The sequence below is a fragment of the Cololabis saira genome, chromosome 14 (genome assembly GCF_033807715.1).
Source record: "Cololabis saira isolate AMF1-May2022 chromosome 14, fColSai1.1, whole genome shotgun sequence".
Classification (NCBI taxonomy): Eukaryota; Metazoa; Chordata; class Actinopteri; order Beloniformes; family Belonidae; genus Cololabis; species Cololabis saira.
Genome location: NC_084600.1, coordinates 16,640,344 through 16,662,258, shown reverse-complemented (window position 1 = coordinate 16,662,258; position 21,915 = coordinate 16,640,344). Strand labels below are relative to the sequence as shown.

Sequence of the window (21,915 nt, the reverse complement as noted above, 5' to 3'; positions counted from 1 at the left end):
AAAAAGTGGGCGTGCAAAATTATTCAGCCCCCTTAAGTTATTACTTTGTAGTGCCACCTTTTGCTGCGATTACAGCTGTAAGTCGCTTGGGGTATGTCTCTATCAGTTTTGCACATCGAGAGACTGACATTTTTGCCCATTCCTCCTTGCAAAACAGCTCAAGCTCAGTGAGGTTGGATGGAGAGCGTTTGTGAACAGCAGTTTTCAGTTCTTTCCACAAATTCTCGATTGGATTCAGGTCTGGACTTTGACTTGGCCATTCTAACACCTGGATATGTTTTTTTGTGAACCATTCCATTGTAGATTTTGCTTTATGTTTTGGATCATTGTCTTGTTGGAAGACAAATCTCCGTCCCAGTCTCAGGTCTTTTGCAGACTCCATCAGGTTTTCTTCCAGAATGGTCCTGTATTTGGCTCCATCCATCTTCCCATCAATTGTAACCATCTTCCCTGTCCCTGTTGAAGAAAAGCAGGCCCAAACCATGATGCTACCACCACCATGTTTGACAGTGGGGATGGTGAGTTGAGGGCGATGAGCTGTGTTGTTTTTACGCCAAACATAACATCTTTCATTGTTGCCAAAATGTTCGATTTTGGTCTGATCTGACCAGAGCACCTTCATCCACATGTTTGTGTCTCCCAGGTGGCTTGTGGCAAACTTTAAACAACACTTTATATGGATATCTTTAAGAAATGGCTTTCTTCTTGCCACTCTTCCATAAAGGCAAGAATTGTGTAGTATACGACTGATTGTTGTCGTATGGACAGAGTCTCCCACCTCAGCTGTAGAGCTCTGCAGTTCATCCAGAGTGATCATGGGCCTCTTGGCTGCATCTCTGATCAGTCTTCCCCTTGTATGAGCTGAAAGTGTAGAGGGAAGGCCAGGTCTTGGTAGATTTGCAGTGGTCTGATACTCCTTCCATTTCAAAATTATCGCTTGCACAGTGCTCCTTGGGATGTTTAAAGCTTGGGAAATCTTTTTGTATCCAAATCCAGCTTTAAACTTCTCCACAACAGTATCTCGGACCTGCCTGGTGTGTTCCTTGTTCTTCATGATGCTCTCTGTGCTTTAAACGGACCTCTGAGACTATCACAGTGCAGGTGCATTTATACGGAGACGTGATTACACACGGATGGATTCCATTTATCATCATTAGTCATTTAGGTCAACACTGGATCATTCAGAGATCCTCACTGAACTTCTGGACAGAGTTTGCTGCACTGAAAGTAAAGGGGCTGAATAATTTTACACGCCCACTTTTTCAGTTTTTTATTTGTTAAAAAAGTTTGAAATATCCAATAAATTTCTTTCCACTTCATGATTGTGTCCCACTTGTTGTTGATTCTTCACAACAAATTACAGTTTTATATCTTTATGTTTGAAGCCTGAAATGTGACAAAAGGTCACAAAGTTCAAGGGGGCCAAATACTTTTGCAAGGCACTGTATATATATATATATATATATATATATATATATATATATATATATATATATATATATATATATATATATATATAGACAATATATATCTATACCATCTATCTCTATCTATATATATATATATATAGACAATATATATATATATATATATATATATATATATATATATATATATATATATATATATATATATATATATATAGATAGAGATAGATGGAGGAACCGTCATTGTTTTGAAATTAAATTGTTATTTATATAGATTACATGATTGGATATCTTTAATAAACGTATTTGTATATATTTTTTTATTATAATTATTATTAGGGCCCAAGCACTTACAGTGTTATTTTCCTCGTTCTCGTTTTTATTTTTCCGAAGATATGGGGTTTTTTTTCCCCCTAAACCTGCCCCAAAAGTCACCAAATTTTGCGCTCAAGCCAGACCTGGCGAAAAATTTGATATTTAATGGTTTGCATTAATGGGCGTGGCCTAATGGCTCAACAGCGCCCCCTAGAAAACTTTGTGCCGAGCCCCACAATACGGTTTGACGTACATGCACAAATATCAGTACACACCTGTATCATGTCGCAACTTAAAAAAAAGTATAGAATAGAGGATCTTTGGTTATACATCAAAATGTGCGTCTCCATCCTGCGACAACGCGCATGACTTTTCTCAGTCAAAAGTGTTACCGTGGCGACGATAGACGCCAAAAAGCATGCCCTCCCTTCATCTGATTGGTCCATATTTGATAGTTCCTATTTTCTGCAATAACTTTTGAATGGTTCGATATAAAGACTCGTGGGTGGTGCCATCAGACTCGGTTTTGAGTCCTTGACCTTCATTGCTGAAAATTGCATGCGCGAGGGCCGGTTCATCACTGCTTGCAGCTTTAATTATTATTATTATTGTTAATAAATGTCATTAATATGCTGTTGTTTGATGTCTTTTTTTTGCATGTACTGTCATACCTGAAAATGTTTGTCTCATGCACACTTTTTGTTTTGTTTGTTCCATGTGACCTGAGTTGTCCCTCCTTCAGAATGTGTTCAATAAAGTTTGCGTAAAAAAAGGATCTCTTCTCCTTCCGCTCCCATTCACTCCATTTTTATTTTTATTTCCACCAATAATTTTTATGGTAAATCGATTAGTGGAACCTTCGTTGGTTTCACGACAAAGTAATCAAATTAAATGGTTATTCAATAAAAAATAAAAAAAGTTCCTACGGTAATTTGTCAATAAAGTTTGCGTAAAAAAACTGTTGTTTTTGTCTCCTGAATGACGTCATCCGATTCCTGCGAAACAAAGCGCGGATTTTAAAAACAAGATGTTGTCAGACTAGTTTCTGAAGTCAGAGTTCACCTGTAAATGTTAAATATGCATGCTAAGTATTAATTTAATTCAGTTCGTGCTCGTTTTTGGTCTTTGAGAGACTCGTGATTGTGATTATTGCTACTATTAGCTGGGCACTGATAGCCACCTGTGCTAACAGGAGATAGTCTGATGTTTTAACGTTTCAAACGTCAACAAATGGAGGATAACTCGTCTTGTTCGTCGATAGTGACTGCTGTATCGCAGGAGTCTTTCCTCCAGAGGACTCTGGGGGCGTTGTCGTCCACACAGAGCTTGAGGCTGAGCAGAGAGTGTGCGGTGGCGGTGGTTGCTCTGCAGAGATACCTGTCCGAGCAGCCGGGGGGGAAACACCTGGACACCCTGGACACCCTGGACACCCTGGACACCTACAGCTACGACATCACCGTCACAGACGGAGTCTGCAGAGCCAAGTGCTTCCTCCACCCTGCGTTAAACCGCCTGGTGCACACCAACACCCTGAAGACTGGCAGCGACGTGTTCATCACGCAGTGCTCTTTCGTCTACAACGAGAGGAGACTGGCACACGGATACATGTGCGTGGAGCAGCTGCACTGCAGCCCCGGGGGCTCTGCCATCCTGCACCGCATCAAGGACGTGGCTGCACTGCCCATGCTGGTGAAGCCTGGCATGGAGAGGAGCGTGGCGCTGCAGAGGGACGTGCCCCTTCAGGTGAGCCGCAAACATTACCTGTCCCTGTGGAACAACGACGACCCGGAGGGGAACGCGTGGACCGCAGGGAGTCCCCCATCTGACACGGTGCTGGACGGTGAGTGGTGGCCCCTGGTCCTGTCCAGAGGTGTCAAAAGTATTCACATTCATTACTCAGGTAGAAGTATAGACAGTACTGGAGATGAGGGGGGACGAGGGGGGATGGCATCCCCCCCTGAAATAAACACGGTCAAAATCATCCCCCTGTAAAACCCCCTTTCCATCCCTTATGTCATTTCATCAATGAATGTGGTTTTACTGCTATTTCAACATTTAGAGTCATCACCAGAAAAATAACTTATTTGACCATTTTCACCTGTTTCAAGTACATTTTCACATGAAATAAGTAGGAAAATCGGCCACTGGGACAAGATTTTATCTTCTTATTACAAGCAAAAAAATCTTGTTCCACTGGCAGATTTTTCTACTTATTTCAAGTGAAAATCTACTTGAAACAGGTGAAAATTGTTGTTTTTTCCAGTGATGAGTCTTGTTGTAAGGATAATGAGATTTTTTTTACTAAAATGAGACATTTTAACTAGAAATAAGACAAATATTCTTGTTAAGATTTTGAGTTTTTGCAGTGATCCATTTTACTTATCCTGTGAAGGACAGAGTCATATTGATAAGTTCAGAAAACTGTTTTTTCTTGTTGTGTTTTGATGTATTTGATGTTAGCCCAGTGGATATTTAAAGCTTACAGAAGGCTGCATTTAACTGCTGCTATGTAATTCCTGCAGTATTTCTGCAGGTGTTTTGGTCACTGCTATTATTTGTAATATATTATATTATTTGTAATCAGCACAAATTATCTGTCCCCATATGATCAAATCCACCATCCCCCCTGAATTCTTTTTACAACTCGAGTACCGAGTATAGATACTAGAGTTTAAAAATACTCCTGTTGAAGTTGAAGTATCAACTCAAGTTTTTTACTCAAGGAAAAGTATAAAAGTACTGGTTTCAAAACAACTTAAAGTATAAAAGTAAAAGTAATGTAAGGGGGGGAAAAGCCATTAAGGACAAAAGCCATTGAAAATGAATGCATCTTCTTAGTATAATGCAAATATATTAAAGAACCATATATGTGTACTATTGAGCATTAACATGTGTTTCAGAGAGCAGGAGATATGATGACTAGTTGCCTATAAGTATTGTAATGGTGCAAAAAGTCAAACTTCAGAGGCATGTTATCATTTATCCTAACCTTTATTGGAATGTACATCCAAGTTTAGTTGCAGGAATCTGAGGGAACGGATGTAAGAACAAAACTGGACAAGAACATCTGAAACAACCACAACTAAATTCACTCTATCCGGATGGAGCAATTTAACTGGATAGTTTTGTTTTTAAAGGCCGAAATGAAATAGAGTAACGAGGCTGTTTTTAAAATGTAAGGAGTAAAAAGTACAGATAATTGCGTGAAAATGTAAGGAGTAAAAGTAAAAAGTCGTCTGAAAAATAATTACTCCAGTGAAGTATAGATAACCAAAATTTCTACTTAAGTACGGTAAGGTAACAAAGTATTTGTACTTCGTTTTTCTGTTTTGTTTTTGTATTATTATTATTATTATTATTATTATTATTATTATTATGAATATCTTGTTGCACTGAGGCAGGGGTTAGCCAGCAGTTTGATAATAGAGTTTTGAGACTCATCCAAACGACTCATAAAACTCTACATCAAGTTTCTCAGGAGTGCATGAGAATAATTAATGGCCATGTTACAGAACAATTAACTTGCACTGCTCCTCCTTGGTTTTCTCATTATACTTCTCATAGAATCATTATGCAACCTGTAGTTTGTGTAAGCTTGCCTTCTTGACCTTGACCCACAGGGGGCAGTATAGAGAGGTGTACAATATGCTCTAAACAGGTTTGCCTTTATTTCATCAGAGCATGAGTGAAATTTCCTACATAGCATATTTGCTTGCGCATATAATATGTGACGCTGTCTATACAGATCATCATCATCAGACATTTGGTCTGTTATAACATGTCCAAGATACTTTGCTTTACTACATACTGAAAGCACTTGTCCTGACAGGAAGAAGGAAGGAAAGGAAAGGTCCTTATCCCCTCTTGCCCTGCAGGTCATTACAACACTCTTTTTAGCATTATACTTAACATCAAACGCTATACCATATTCAGTATAGATATTCAAAAGCAGTTGAAACCCAGCACTGCTGGGAGAAAGTATAGCTAAATCATCTGCATACATCAGATGGTTTACTCGATTGTTCCCAACCATACAGCCAGTCTTACAGTTGTTTAACTGCATGGAAAGATCATTCATATATAAATTGAATAGGGCTGGCGAAAGTAGCCCCCCCTGTTGGACCCCATTGCCAACAGGAAGGGGCAGACACCCCATTTCCCCATCTGACCTGCATAATCTGGTTAGCGTACCAAAATGCCAATATTCCAATAATGCTACTAGGCACAGCTAATCTTCTGCATCCTCTTCTCTTACACCAACTACCTTCATGTCCTCCTTCACTACATCTATAAACCTCCTCTTTGGTCTTCCTCTGGGCCTCCTGCCCGGCAGTTCAAAACTCCTTCTGCCAATATATTCACTATCTCTCCTCTGGACATGTCCCAACCGTCTCAGTCTGGCCTAGGGTTGCCAACTCCCTGAAAAATAATCAAGGGACACTTCATCAGCAGGGCCGGCCAACCCGATTGCCTTCACCCTTCCTGGCGTGATGAATTTTTTTTAGACCCTTTTATTGTGAGTGAAACGATTTTTTAACTATTTGACTCAAAACATTAATTGAATTAGATGCATATTTTTGAATGCCATAAACACATGGAAAACAAATTATTATCCAGCAATTCACTTTAATACAAAATGACAAAATTAACTGAATAAAATAAGTATCTTTCTTAAATAGAAACCTGTCCTGCTTAACTTAAAATTGTATAAATTAATATAAAATAAGAAAGCAGAACATCCATTCTGTATTAGTGCACACTTTTAGTGCAATAACAAAAGTGCAAACAGAAAGTCTGTAGAAAACTTAAAACATATTTTTGCCTCAAAGGCCATGACTGTAGCTACAGTTGTAGTAAAACAGGAAAAAAATTACTTGTGAACTCAACAGCTCAATGCCATTTTCCATTGGCATTTTATGACTATTTTTTGACTCTCACAGTAATACGGGACAAAGTGCGTCCCTTTTCAGCTCAATACGGGACGCGTACTTTAGTTTATAAAACGGGACGCATACTTTAGTTTATAAATACGGGACGATTCCGTTTCTCAAGGGACGGTTGGCAACACTAGTCTGGCCTCCCTGACTTTATCTCCAAAGCCTCTAACATGTGCTGTCCCTCTGATGTCCTCATTCCTGATCCTATCCAATCTGGTCACTCCCTTAGAGAACCCCAGCATCTTCATCTCTGCTACCTCCAGCTCTGCCCCCTGTCTTTTCCTCAGTTACACTGTCTCTAGACCAAACAACATCCTTTCATTTCATTTTTTTCATGTTTTCATTTTAGCTGAAACTATTTTATCATACGTCACACCTGACACTTTTCTCCACCCGCTCCATCCCGCCTGCACACATTTCTTCACCTCTTTTCCACACTCAGATTGACTTTAGCACTATTTATTTATTTTTATACAGTGTTTAAAGGATGACAATCAGTACAGTATTTTTGTACCTTGTATATTTGTAAAAATGCTAGATTTGTAGTTATTTAAAAAAAAAAGTTAAACAGGAAAAAGTATCCAATTTTCTTTGTGCAAACTAGAGAATATCAGGTTTCTTTAACTAAATAACTTCACATGACTTACAATCATTAATAGTCTTCAATTTAGTTTCTTTTGTGGAATTACTTGACTAAGTGGTGCAGGGGGTGCCTGTGGAGTAGTGATTGATCCCAGCTTGATCTCAGGCCCAAAAGTGTCTCTGGACAGGGCACTATCACCTGACTGTTAAATAAAACAAAAAAAACTACCAAAAACATCAAACTGCAGCTTTTTTTTTATTGTCTCCAATTGGACTGCACATATTCTATTCTTTATATTGTATATTCTCATGTTTATAGTCTCAGCCTAGTTTACTACTTTACTGTATTGTACATATCTTCCATACTGTATATATCCTTTCATAGTTTGTCACAGTTTCCAAAACTGCTGCTCACTTTGCACACACTGTACCTCTTTATTTTATACAACTGTACATTCCGCACTTTCTGCTTCTTTGCACTTCTGGTTAGATTTTAGATTAGACTAAATGCATTTTGTCGTCTTAGTATGTGTACTCTGTGCAATGACAATAAAATTGACTCTAATCTAATCTAATCGAAACCCCCCGTAATTGGGGAGGGTTGTGTCAGGAACGGCATCCAATGTCAAACCTGCTGTATGTCAATGGTCTTCAATCCAGGTCCTTGGGAACCTTCCCTGCATCTTTTTTATATCCATCTGCTCAAACACACCTGATTGAGTCACCATCAGCTTGTAGTTGAGGTCTACACAGGTCTGAACAAGGTGTGTTTGAGCAGGAAAACCTCAAAAACATGCTCACCGTGGATCCCAAGGACCCGGACTGAAGAAGAGGAGCATATTTCAAGTCAATATGTAGAACTTGATCTACCTGATAATGCCCAGAATCCTTGGAAATATATTGTATAATAAATAATGCTATATTAATTTATCACATTGTACATGACTTGGTGCTTAATTTACCATACTACATGGAAGAAAACAAAGCATTGAGAACACAAATCTGGGTTCAGTGAGCGAAAAAAAAAAAAAAATTCCTGTCTGGCATGTTCATACTTGGCCAATAACGCTTATGCTTATTCTATTCTATTCTATATTTGAAAAACAACCTTTATCTCTATGTGCTATTTCTAAATTTCAGTGTCAAAGGTTGCTCTTATTAGTAGTCTGGAGTCGTCCTATAGAGCCACACGGAACCCCCTCCCTCTTCTGGTGAAGATAATACACAAATCCAGATTACGGTATTATGGAAAGTTTGGGCTAAAGATTGATTACCCCTATCAGGTGAGTTTGATTTGAGCATCAATAACCAGATTTTTAATGTGATCTTTAACTTTTATTATTTGAAGTAGTTAGTGTTTTCACTGCTTCTTGATCATTTTTAAGGCTTACTTTGAAGTAGCTGACCAGAGCGGTTCGATGTCGCTTGTGCTTTGGAACGAACTTTGTCCAGAGTTTTACCAGCGGCTGAGTGTCGGCACGGTGTTATACCTCCAAAATTACACCCTGAAGAAGAGTTACTCAAGCCGATCACGGCCGCAGATGGACCATCACAGAATGAAAAACTTTACTTCTGTAGGTATGTACACAGCTACTTTTCACAGGCTTGCTTTTGAAAATATATTTGTCCTTTTAAACAGGAAAATAAAATACTACACCAAATACTTTTATATACATTTTCTGTTTTTAAAACCTAATGGCTTCAGCAAGAAGTAATCATTTCTATTTGGTTTTCATTAATCAAGGGCAGAAGCTTGTTGAAAAGGTTGCAGTGATTAAAATGAAGAAGCAAAGTGGTGCCTCACGTTACTCAGACTATCAGTTTCCCTATTGATCCCTTAGTAGTGTCTCTGTGGATTCATTCCATACTTAAAAGCTGCCTGACTGTGTTATCATTTTTCTAAAACTCTTTATCTGCCTGTAAGTCCAATACCTTTTACCATTATATAGGAAGTAAACTTAAAAAGAGCTACTTTTGGCACGATTTAGTAGAAAGAATAGTGTAATTAAGCTTCAAATAAAAGAAATCTGCATTCAGACGATCTGGTCAATGCTGTGACAAATGGTGTTAAATATTGAATGTAATGTACCTTTGTATTTGTTGCTCAAAAGACATGACTAGTGAAGTCATGTATTACTTATCAAAAAGGTAAAAGATAAAGGTCTAACAGGAACAAAAATAGATGTCTGAGGGGCAGAAATCTTGTGAAGGTCATATCTAGCATACTTATTTACATACTTATAACCACTTGTTTATTTTATTGATATGATGTAAATTAGTTTAACACTATTTTCATTGTCTCCAAATGTATTTCTGCAAGAAATCTGCCTGAATCCTCATAAACCAGCTTCAATCATCACGGTGGTCGCGCCAAAGAGTGTTCCACTTCAGTGGGGGCTGCCTGACGTTTCCTACCGTTTTATCAGCAGGTGAATAGTTATAATTGGTTTATTACTATCATTTTGCTTTTATATCTCTTTTTTAGTGTCTACACATTCCCTATAATGATATAACTCTCTTTATGCAGTTTTTGTTTGTTTTTCCGTGTAACACAGTTAGGTTAACAAACTGTCATCCATGTTTCTTGCAGGTCAGAGTTGGAGAGACTAGCTGATAATTCTGCATGGGATGTCATTGGTTTGGTAACATTTGTTGGCCGTGTGGAAAGAGTCAGGAGCAAAGGGAGCAAAGGTCAGATGTGTTCATATTTGATCAAAAAGCTTGTAATTATCTTTGTAAAACAGAGGAAAGCTCACATATGTCAGTTTTGATTCATGCTGATATTGTTTTATCGTTAAGCTCCAGAAAAATACTGGACATATCGCTGGGTCCATATGATGGATGGGACCTCTGAGCAGCCTTTTATCCTGGAGCTTTTTTCATCATCTCACCCTGAAATCTTCAGTCTTATTTGTCCAAGTACGTCAGCTGTATCAGGTCGAATCTGATCTTTCTTCAAAGTACATATTTTACATATATTTTATTTAATATGTTGCCCTCTCTTCCGTAGTGACCTACCTGGTGTGCACTCAGATGAGGGTGTGTCACGTGGAAGGCTCACTGCCGTACCTCACAAGCAGCTGTGAGACTGAGATACTCATCACAGGTTAGTTCAGCTGGTACAATACTTACCTCATGATATGTCGTGATAGTTTTGGTCGCTGCAAGGAAAATTGATCTTCTTTGTGTTCTCAAAAGGCTACCACAAGGGTCAGCCATATGTGAGTGATCCCAGAGTGAAGAGCTTCATCCAGTGGACCAAGACTCTGAAGGACAACATCATACTGCAGAAGACTGCTGTTGGTGGCCATTATTCATACCCACGCCCCCCGCAGACATTTATACAGTCACCAGCAAGTACATCAGGTCAGGAGAGTCGCACAACGGCGTGGTCATTTAAACATGTCAAACATGATTTCTCCACTGTGAGACGAATAAAGGAATTCTTTCTGGATGAAGGCCTTAACTGGAAAAACCATATTGATCAAGTATGCAAAAGATCTATGAAGATGCTTGGTATACTGAGGAAAGTCTGTCCCCTGATCCATCACTCCGCTCACTTAACTTTGTATTATAGTTTTCTGTTTCCATATATGAATTACTGTAATATTGTCTGGTCTGCAACTTATCCATCCTTCCTTAACAAACTACTGATAATCCAGAAGAGATTCCTGAGATCAATCTCTATGTCCAATAGACATAATCCATCCGCACTTCTGTTCAAAAAATACTCTATATTACCTTATCTATATTATATAAGCAATATCTTCCGGACACCTTTCATAATTTCTTTAGTTTTTCATCTGACTTGCATTCATACTCAACTAGACACAGTGTCAATCTACATTTACCCTTCTGTCGAACATCTTTTCATAAGTTTAATATTTCATTTAAAGGTCCTAAACTCTGGAACAATTTAGATATGTCTCTGAGGTCCACATTGTCATTTATATCCTTAAAAAAATTGCTGAAAAAACATCTCATGTCCTAATTTTTCAATGTATTCTCTATTATGTATCCTTGTTTTCTTTTCATGTTTATAATTAGAGTTTTCCTATGTTTGTACATTTAATTTTCTGTTTACAGTAGATGACGGGGGTGGAACTCTGTACAAGCCCTCTGGGCTTCGTTCCCTCCTTGCACTATTTTTTTTTAAATTGTGCTAAATAAATAAATACAAATAAATTCTTATTCTTATAATTAAATATTTAGTTAAACTGGTGTATTTGATACTATATACATCAGGATTTATCGTGATATAATGCAACAGTGTTAACTTCTTTATATCCACTTCAAGGTCAGGTTCCTCTGATTGCTGTGGCTGACCTGAAGAGGGAGTTGGAGACCATGCAATACAGAGAGCATAAAAAACTTGCAATTCAGGGACAGATCACAGCAGTGCTTTACACAAAAAACCCAAAGCTACAAGGAGCAGAAGAAAGAGAAGTAATGTACATCATTTTTAAAACATCTTTTCAGGGGTTGGGACCATTTAAAATGTAAAACAAGGTGGGTTTTTTTGTTTGTTTTTGCAGGTTTCCCATGATGTGGGTAAACAACCAGCAACAGACCCACACAATCATCCCTCAACGTCTGAGCAAAATGTGGCACACAGTCCAGTGTCTTCCTCCTCTGATGATAACTCTGCCAACAGAAGGAAAAGGAGAATTCAAGTGAGGTATGAATTAACTCATTACTTATGCCTTTTGATCCTGATATAAAATCATAAATGATAGTTTTCAGAGAGATTGAATGTAACATGTTTTCCAGTAAAGCGTCAGAGTCCTCCCTAAAGAATAACAGCTGCCCAGCTAAAAGGTAGCCGAGATTCATTTAGTAAGTTTCAGCATTCTGTCATTTCAGCCATTCTGAGCTCATTTGTGTCTGACCTTACAGGAGACTTGGAGAGGAAAGTACTGAGGGAGGAGAAGAGCAGGAGGAACGTGAGTCTGGATCTGAAGAGGGTCAACATAAGGAACACAGCCTCACACAAAACCCAAGTGAAGGTGAGTTACACGAGTTGCACCTTTACTGCCACGCGGCCTCATGACCTGTCACAGTGACACGTTTGTCTTTCATCAGACTCCTTACTTTCAGATGCTCTGTCCTGGAAAAGCAGCAGCTGGTCAAAGCAACGACAAGACCTTTCGGAAATCTTGTGTCAAGGTGGATTGTACGAGGAGAGCGTCTCTCGCAGGTTCACGTTTGATGAGAAGAGTGTTCTCCTTCAGTGGAGCAACCTTCAGCCGACCCGGTGGACGTCAGACCAGACTACTGACACCCTCACATCTGCACCGTGTCCAGGATACTTCCAGCTCACCATCCTCGGTGAGGCAGAATCACTACCATCTCTCTTATACAGTCTCTCAATGTGATATCTGACTTCCTCTCATCATTGTAGCATCAGTCTTTGTCTAGTTTCCAACGTCATATTTGGGCTTAGGAAAAGTAGGTCAGAACATTTTTTGTTTTTTTAAGTGGGCGTCTCAACCAGACATTAAAGTCTTTTTCATTTAGTCCCGAATTACCACAGCAAACTGACCTTTGTGCTCCTATTGTATTACATTTGCGTCATCCGTGAGTCACTTTGAGGTGGTGAGCTGCTGTCAGTGGAAACGAAGGCGACGCAGTCAGAAGTCTGAGTCACCTTTAGAACATACTAGAATTTCTGCAACTCTGCCGCTCCTTCAAACGTACACTTTGACTCCTATGTTTTCGTCTATGTAACTCGCCATGAATTGCAGCTGCTGTCTCTGATAAACATTATTGTAAACATATGTGGTGACTTAAAAATGACCTGTTTTTTGTTATTAGAACTGTTATAATAAGTATTTTTTTTAAATCTTTCCACCAGGAATTAACAAGCAGATAGCTGTGGATGTTGCGTTTCTTCCCGTCCTTCGCTCCGATGAACCCCAGGCTGTTGGCCTTCCTCAGCATCCGCACGACAACACAATGCTGTCCTGTCTTACCTCGGGTTTCCTCTGGCCTCTCAGCAGTGCAGCCGGACAAGGACAAGCAGTTCATCCTGATCCAGGTAGCCATAATAAATCAACTCAGACAAGGATTTCTACGGCTGCCACGCAACACATTCTGTGGCAGGTTCTTATGCTAAATATGTTTTTTTTTGTCCGCTTTGCAGAGGAGATCTTGGCGAGTGCCAGTGAGCTGGAGGACATGCATGTAGTTTGCATCTTGGAAATTTGTCATCTGGGGGATGATAAAGTGGAAATACTGGTCAACAAAGTGTACAGAGTTACAGACACTTCGCTTGACTAGAAGTTACTTGAGGCAAGATCTTGTAATAATCATGTTGCAAAGATATTATTATCCTTTACATATGTACAGTATCTGTCCTGTAATTTGTAGTTTTTTTATTATTAAACTAATCAAACACACAAAATTGAATCAGTCCATTTGTGTTGTGTATATTTAGTGACTTAACACGTATTACTTTGGCAATTAATAAACAGTTTTACAGAGAAATAACAGTTCTGCTTTCACATGTGACAACAAGCATCTGAGGAACTTTTAATAAAGGTTTTTCTCAGAAATAACAATGCATATGTTTAAAAATATTTATTTTCAAATATTTCACAATATCCAGGTTGATTTATAAATAACTCAGTATACCATAATTAATATCAAGATATTTATAGTGTAAACTTAATTAAATTTCTTTTAGAACAATGTTAATATTTTTAAAGCTTATTTTTATGGTAAAGACACTAAACAAGCCATACAAGTGACTGTGCAACACCAACTTGAATGCAAAAAAGCATCACCTCCTCTAATAAGACACTTCATGATCTGTTACAAAATTACTTTAATTTTAAAATCATGTAACATACATATGTAATCTATTAGACATATAAAATAAACAACAATATAGCCTAAAGTATTTTTTTTACATTCTATTATACAATATAATTAATGTTTCTGCACTGAAACTGCAGAAATGCCTGTATACCAGGGTTGTTTTTAATTATTTATTTTTGTATTATTAATTTCCTCGTGTCTTACACAGAAAGCATTGATCTGACTGCACACACTCATACTTTAGTCAGTATATTACAAAAAGGGGAAGGACCTCAATGAAAAACCCCATGAAGAACAAGAGCATTCTGAAGGTGGGAGGAGAAAAAATGTACAAGTGGGGCATCTAGTGTTGGGGACAGCATATAACTCCACTACAGAGACTTGGATGGATTATTTACACGTTTTAGTGAAACAATACACAACAAAATAGTGGTGAAAGTCATCTCACATCCAAAGCAAAAATTTAGGTGGAGGACAGCGGAGTTTATAATGAGCAGTTTCCCTCAGCCACCATTACAAGGCAAACAAGATGATAACATTTACGTTTAAGTCTTCTCCGAATTATGTATTTATAAAGAAAATTACATGAACGATTGAACTTTGCTTGAAAAACTGACATTCTACAGGATGTTGATTCTGTTTGTTTCCTTCCATGTATGTATGTATATATATATATACTGTGTGTATATGTATATGTATATATATATATTCAACTTTTTCATTGAAATAACATGAACACCAGAAAACGGATAAACATCTATGGCACCTATTGAGTTGCTGGCGGGTCTGGGTCGTTATGAGAGGTTAAACATCTCAAACAAATGGAAGTGTAGTCATGAATCGGGGGGGATTATGACCTGCTTCAGGCAGAAGAAGAAAAACAAAAGTCTCAATGACGATGCACAATTGCACTTTATCTCTTAACTTTCGGTTTTGGCTGAATTACTGTTCATGAAGTCAGCAGCAGCTGCATCCTGCTGGATAAGAAAGGAGGAATTCACCTTCCTCATTTAATCTCATTTTCGTGGTGAATATATGACCCTTCAGTCTAGAGATACTGTGTTTGGTTATTAGGATTCGTCTTGTCTGTTGGGGACGGACGTCCCATGCAGACAAGAGTCTTATTGTAATCCTTCTCCTCAGTGGACACATATTGTACCTTTTTTATTTATTTATTTTTAACAAAATATACCGCTGAAGGAATGTTAGGACATTTTCATTTAAAAAAATACTTCCATATAAATTACATGGTACAGCTGCTTATAATACATCTCTATATACACGGTAAATCTATTCTGAAACATTTATAACAGTATAAATTAACATTCTCCTTTTAAATTGACATTGCACATAGAAAAGTGAAAAAACGGCACTGAACATACATGCTGAGTGTTGCGTCTTGTTATGCAAAATAAGCAGCACCAGTTTTGAAGGACTGTTACATAGCAAACTCAAAGAAGCTTGTTTTGAGCCCGACGGGCTATTTTTTTTTTTTTTGCATTTCATTTTATTTATTTTTTATAAAGTCTGACAACGATGGCATTTCCTGCTAAGCAGGAATTGAATTGAATTTAAATGACAAGTCAAACTTCCCCAAATACGGGACACTGCTGTTGGTCATCGGTCTGATTGTCGTTATGAAGAGACGAGCGTTTTCTTTACCTGCTAATCATGCTTCAACAACATGCTCCAGTCCTCTTTCTGCAACAAATGTTCTACTATTACCGGAGTTTAAAAAATAAAATAAAAAAAATAACTATAAAGAATGCACAATACATTATGATCACTTAAGCCTGTACATGTTTGCTCACCCTTAAATCCAAACCGACAGAGGAAGAGGAGCAGTTGCTGAAGCAGATTAGCAGTTAGAGTTAGTAAGAGTTCCTCTGGCAATATAACTTAAAATAGTGTCTCTAAAAAGCAGATCCACTCCAAAGATTGTAGCACAAAATTTTTAAATTTGCTGAAACGATGAAAAGCTCGACATTTTTAGTTGAAAAAGTGACAGATGAGTTTGGTATTTGCAATTACGTCACAGATAGTGTAACTTCAGGCAGTGGAGACTAAATATCTGCAGGCAATGGCTTGTCAAGTCTTAATTGTGATTGGAGCATGCATTTTATCTTTTTTGTTCAAATAGGTAAATAAACAAGAAGCAGAACAACCAGTTGCCTCAAAACTTAGTGTACAACTGCCATTCAGCGCTTTTAGTGAACGACCACCTGAAGATTAGTGGTGGCGGGAAAAATGTTTTTTATGAAACTGATGGGGCAAGACACAAGGAGCAGGCTTGACCTTCCAGTGTCTAAGAACACAAACATCTGGTAACTTTTGTAGTTTAAACAAATGTCTTTATCGCACACCATGTTTCCGATATACGTCTTTAAAAGGAAATTATTTTTTGGAGGATCTGAGTACAAGGATAATGAATTAGATGTTACTACAACACGCACTCTTCGGGACTCACTGCACATGCAAAGGTGGTAAAATCACCTTATACATACATATATATATATATCTGTAATATATCCAATACAAATCTAGATGTCTTCTATTTCAATCTGATGCAGAAAATTAGAAATTATACTCTTATGAAAATAAATGTTTTTTTTTAATATATTCCAAATGGACCTGAGCTGGATTTTTAAAGCCATAATCAGACAAAACGATCGAACCGCACCATGAACGCGTCACGGCTGAAGGCACAGTTTTCCTCCCTTCTGGTAGCTGTTTATTACGCGGAGATTCGTGCCGCACAACTCCTCAGAATCACCTCTAAAACTACAGTGTCAGAGCTCTGTTGTCATTCTGCGTGAGAAGTCGTGTGATATATACACAGCACCCTTTCTTCAGTTCAGATTGAGGCTTTAAAAATCTAGACCTCCCTAATAATCAAAAAGAAAAAACAATCTCTCTCCTGGCTTCAAACTTGCTCAAATGCTTCTTTTTTTTTTGTTGATATGACGCTCTTCTTCCCGTTGTAGTGTAAAGCCTCTGTAGTGACTCGCCACGAACATCCCTGCGTCACCGTCTTAGTGGCATGATGGGAGTGACATCTGACACACGCACACACACAAAATCCCTTCATGAGATGAACCATTTTCTTTTAGATGAAAAATCCCGCCATGAGCACAGATGGTCTGCCTCTGGGGAGGGGGGTCAGACTGTAGATTTGAAAAAATAATCTCAATATTAAGCCATAGGACAGAGTAGAACATTGACTCGTAGGGAAAAATGGTTCTACTGTATTAGGTAGGAGGGGGGGGTACCAAAGTATAGACACACGAAAAAGAGAAAAACTTCCACATGCAGACACATAAAAGCCTCCTCTTGAGAACTCTGATACTCCGTTCATTCCAGCAGTCTCACTGAGTCCAATGTGGCCGCGTGCCGAAAGGCCGAGAGCCTCAGACGCCCCCGCCCCCAGATCCGGCAGGGGGCGTCGGCTCTGCGCAGCCTCTGCGGCTTTGTGGCCTCGCTCCGGTGACGTGCAAAGCGAGTAGCTTCACCTGCTTCACCAAAAAGTCAAATCACAGCGAGGACTTTTCTCACTCTGGGGATTTTCGCCGGGAAACTTCCCGTTTAAGTTTGGCGATCGAGTGCCGTGCCATGCTGCCACCCACATGGGCCACGGAGGTCACAGCGGCACATCTCAGCCCCCCCCTGACGAAGTCTTCAGCGCTACCTCAGCGAGTCAACATGTTTCTGAACTCCGAGACGCCACCAGTCTGGTTTTGGGAATGTTGGTACTGCCTCTGCTGGAGCTGCTGCGCCACCGGCAGCTGCTGCGCTTGCGGCTGCTGCTGGATGTATCCCACCGTGCTCTGCTGCGACACGTTGGTGGTGTGTAAGAACGTCGGAGTAGATCCACCGTGTACCAGTCCTTGCGCCATCTGCAGATACGGAATAAAACATGAATAAACTCCTGCAACTCTCGTTTAGCTTTTATCTGCGAAATGCAGTTCTTTGAATAGTGAATAGTGTTCTGCTGTCGTAATTTGGAGTTAAGGTTGGTTTTAACGCCTCTAATGATTGTATAACAGTAGAGTCTCTTGGGTTTTGTACCTGAAAGAACTGTTGGGGCTGCTGGAGCTGCAGGGAGTGCTGGGATGCCTGAGGCTGAGATGGGTAGGGTGACTGGGACTGGTGTGTGATGAAGGTGTTGTGTGGGATCATTATAGGGGATGTGAATACCGGAGAGGGCACGAGCACGGCGTTGCAGTTGACCTGCTGCATGGAGAAGGACGGCCCGAGGATTTGCTGCTCCAAGCTGTATCTGCGTGCAGGAGAACGATGAAGAGTTCAGGTTGAACCAGACTAACACACAAGCACAGACATCTCATGTGGGGTGTTATTACTTACAGAGTTTGGGAGATGCACTGGGAAGGCTGCGAGGTGACGCTGGTAGTGGGAACCAGTGTCTGTACTGGCTGATTGAGGAGCATCCTGCAGGAAAGAGATAAGATTTACTGCATGCAACACAGGTAGGGGTGGGTATTGGGAAGGACCTCACGATACGATACGCATCACGATACTTGAGCCACGATACGATACACATTGCGATATCCCGATTATGCGATATCCCGATTATTATATTCTACATAGTTCACCGAAAAATGTAAAAATGCATTACACATCTTAAAATCCAAGTTGTATATATGTACATCAGATGATAGTGATGGATCTTAAAATCCGAGTTGCACGTTCATCAGATTATAGTGACAATTCATGGGACAAACTGAGTCAAAACAATGTTTTTTTCTAACTATACAAGCTAAAGTTACAACATATTTGTATATGTTTTTCATATTATTTACATCATATGAAATTAACATTAAATTTAGTATGAGGTTGCTTTAATTATGTGGCAAATGATAATAAACACAAGAAAGATGGTACTAAAACCAAGGACAGGCACAGTGATCAGTCAGTATAGATATAAATCCATAAATAAATAAACCTCTAAACCTTTTTTTATTAATTTATTTTTAACAAAATATACCGCTGAAGGAATGTTAGGACATTTTCATTTAAAAAAATACTTCCATATAAATTACATGGTACAGCTGCTTATAATACATCTCTATATACACGGTAAATCTATTCTGAAACATTTATAACAGTATAAATTAACATTCTCCTTTTAAATTGACATTGCACATAGAAAGAAAAATTAAAAAAAAATCGATATTCAAATTTTGAATATCGATATTGAATCGGCTGGAAAAGTATCGCGATATCTTGCCATATCGATATTTTTGCCCACCCCTAAACACAGGTGCTCATCACTTTCACATGTACTGTTTCTCAGGGTTCTTACCGTAGTTGTCCGTCTTGGGTGTACTGGTTGTCCGTGTGTCTTTGGTTTGCATCCTGCTGAGACCTCGCGTTGGTCTGAGAGAACATCATGGGGTTGCTGTAGAAGGGCATCGTCAGACTTGTGCTTGTCTGCACGGGCAAACTCACCGAATGTGCCTGCCCACTGCGGGGGACCCTCTGTTGGACCTGAAGTAGGATGAAAAAATACACTGAGTTTCTCAGATACTAGACCCCTGCTGACTGTATAAGGCACCAGAATTCGACAAACGGCAAGTTTAAATCATGTTGCCATAAGAAATTTTAAGCTTCTTGAAAATATTTCAAATTTGTGGCAAAGACAACTTTAAGGATGCTGCTAATAAACGGCAACATTGGAGCCTGCAAAAAGGAGGAGGATGACCTCCTCTTTCTGATGAAAAAGGGCTAACGAAAACAAAATTGTAGCTCTCTCTAAATGCAGCACGGCCCAACTTTCACATTGCATGATTGGAGATTATTCGTAAAAGCTGCGTGTGAAATTCAAATGTCTCTGCGGAGTCCTGCACCTGCGTCGATGGTGAACTGTTGTCTGTCAGGACAGAGTGGGGGGATGGAGTGTGAGCCCCGCAGGCTGCTGGTTTCTGGTGGCCCGAGTGTTGCCTGATGACCCCTGACTGGTTCTGCTGGGCCGGCCTTCCCGGGCCCTGCTGCTGAGGCTGCTGCTGAGGCTGCTGCTGGGCCTGACTGAAGTTGTTTTGGACAGGCTGCTGTAACAACATCTGGCACACAGAGAAACAGAAAACATGAGCTCATTTATAACATTAAATAGTATTGGACTCATAAAAAGTATTTCAGTACAAACAAGATAAAACACAAGCAAAAACTAATATTCAAGCAATATTTTCTGTTGAGCGTTTATTCAGATTCAAGTGAAGTAAAATGTCTGCAACACCTTTTATTTACTAAAGCTCAGTAGAAGTAACAGAAAAAACAAGAGAAGGACATGTTTATGGTTTAAATCTAGTTAGTAGTATGATAATATAAAGCTGTTCAGAGGTAAAGCAACACCCTCGAGTCTAGTAGTGGTTCATGCAGTGGCTCCCGCTGGCCCCCAGGGGAGGGTGTTTCACCACTACTGAGATGGATATGGTGGATAGCTGCCATGTTTCCAATTTTCTCCTTACAGGAGGTACACACATGTTAACTGCATTTTAAATCTTTAATCTTGTCCCTGGCTTCATTTTTTTGAGTTTCAATTCCGTAGAAGAGACCAACATTTTAATTATGTCTTGTCCAGGGAGGAATAAATGTCAACACACGCAGCTTAAGTTACATCCAGATGAAAACAAAATGGGTTGGTTTGTCTTTTTCTACATAAATGGGAATTCTACCTGTAGATTAGCAAGCTGGAGCTTCTCCTTGATGTCGTGCAGCTCCTGCTGCTGCGTTTTGATGTCGGCCTGCAGAATGCGCGTCCTCTCCTCCAGCTGTTCCTTCAGCTGGTTCATCACACCGAGCTGAGGCTGCTGTAGCTGATACTGCTGCTGCTGTTGCTGCTGCTGCTGCGGCTGCTGCTGCTGCTGCAGCTGCTGCTGCTGCTGCTGCGGCTGCAGCTGCTGCTGCTGCGGCTGCTGCTGCTGCTGGGTTTGCTGCTGCTGCAAAAAGAAAAGAAAAGTTTGGAACACCCACATTCTTTTCTACTTTATATATAAATACCCTTGCTTTTTTTTCCAAAAGAACCCACAAATGTGGCTATAATCTACAGTAAATCATGTTACATGGTTAAAAACAACCAATCAGCACAGTTCAAAAGCTATATGGAGGATGGGATTACTCAGAGAAATACACAATCTCCGTTGTCTGACTCCTTCCCAAAGTTTTTTTCTATCAGGAGAAGACGCATAAACATACATGGCAGCAACAGTCGTAACAGGAAGATATTTCACACAAGCAGAGAGAAAGGCGATGGGCAGGAGAGGAGGTCTAAACACTAACCATTGCTGAGTGGTTGCTGCAGGTGGGAGAAGGAGGGAGGTTCACTTGGGGAAAGTCAAAGGAATTTTGTCTTTGTGCCAAATTCTACAAGAAAAAAAAAAGGGAAAAGTTTTACAATTTAGCTCCAAATGTGACACGTTATTGATTGTGTTGTCTTTGCACACTTGTTTCCTGCAGCCCATTTTATCTCCACAGACACTTAACAGATATACGGGATATACTGACCTTTGAGCTACTGGGCTGGACTCTGGCGGAGGACTTCTCCTGTCCAACGGAAGCGGACTGCCATGATGGTGTGCAGGCCTCCGTGTACGAGTTGGCTGCTGCAGAAGAGACAGGTCACGGTAAACACTCTGGAGGTATGATCAGTGAGACCTGCATCACTGTTTTTCTGTTAACACACAACCCATTTCTAGAAAAAAGTTGAATAGTGTTTTACTTTATCAAAAAATGCTCTTTCTTGGTCTGAGTCAATGAATAACCTTGTAGCAATTGATGATGGGAATTCCTGACTTGCTGTATCAGATCTACAGAGGAAATTA

At 39.5% G+C, this 21,915-nt stretch overlaps 2 protein-coding genes across 5 annotated transcripts in view; one reads left to right on the top strand and one right to left on the bottom strand.

Moving 5' to 3' along the window:
• Positions 1 to 2,720: 2,720 nt before the first annotated feature.
• On the top strand, positions 2,721 to 13,651 carry radx (RPA1 related single stranded DNA binding protein). Of its 2 annotated transcripts, none has more exons than XM_061740934.1 (15): positions 2,721 to 3,582; positions 8,402 to 8,544; positions 8,647 to 8,839; positions 9,582 to 9,690; positions 9,852 to 9,952; positions 10,061 to 10,180; positions 10,272 to 10,367; positions 10,460 to 10,627; positions 11,559 to 11,707; positions 11,797 to 11,939; positions 12,032 to 12,079; positions 12,158 to 12,267; positions 12,359 to 12,589; positions 13,116 to 13,298; positions 13,404 to 13,651. In XM_061740934.1, exons 1-15 carry the CDS (start codon positions 2,973 to 2,975, stop codon positions 13,538 to 13,540), a joined length of 2,541 nt encoding a protein of 846 aa, XP_061596918.1. In that variant the 5' UTR covers positions 2,721 to 2,972; the 3' UTR covers positions 13,541 to 13,651. The 2 variants fall into 2 exon arrangements, with proteins under 2 accessions (XP_061596918.1, XP_061596917.1); XM_061740933.1 differs by having other exon boundaries at positions 12,344 to 12,589.
• A 218-nt stretch (positions 13,652 to 13,869) lies between these two features.
• Positions 13,870 to 21,915, bottom strand: part of npas2 (neuronal PAS domain protein 2) — a 45,699-nt gene continuing 37,653 nt past the window's right edge. For 2 of the 3 annotated variants that reach the window (XM_061739954.1, XM_061739953.1), the window contains exons 15-22: positions 21,599 to 21,696; positions 21,374 to 21,457; positions 20,770 to 21,033; positions 19,945 to 20,157; positions 19,401 to 19,585; positions 18,443 to 18,526; positions 18,146 to 18,356; positions 13,870 to 17,973 (exon numbers count right to left, since the gene is read on the bottom strand). In XM_061739954.1, the coding sequence (XP_061595938.1) occupies positions 17,767 to 17,973; positions 18,146 to 18,356; positions 18,443 to 18,526; positions 19,401 to 19,585; positions 19,945 to 20,157; positions 20,770 to 21,033; positions 21,374 to 21,457; positions 21,599 to 21,696 (1,346 nt within the window). In that variant the 3' untranslated portion in view covers positions 13,870 to 17,766. The remainder of the gene's footprint in view (positions 17,974 to 18,145; positions 18,357 to 18,442; positions 18,527 to 19,400; positions 19,586 to 19,944; positions 20,158 to 20,769; positions 21,034 to 21,373; positions 21,458 to 21,598; positions 21,697 to 21,915) is intronic. The other variant, XM_061739955.1, reaches the window with a different exon arrangement.

Excerpts from the sequence above, each read along its gene's own strand:
- radx (XM_061740933.1), top strand. The coding sequence starts at position 2,973 with ATGGAGGATAACTCGTCTTGTTCGTCGATAGTGACTGCTGTATCGCAG. Across the intron at positions 9,691-9,851 it reads TCCTACCGTTTTATCAGCAG|GTCAGAGTTGGAGAGACTAG; the intron begins GTGAATAGTTAT and ends TGTTTCTTGCAG. Across the intron at positions 9,953-10,060 it reads CAGGAGCAAAGGGAGCAAAG|CTCCAGAAAAATACTGGACA; the intron begins GTCAGATGTGTT and ends TTTATCGTTAAG.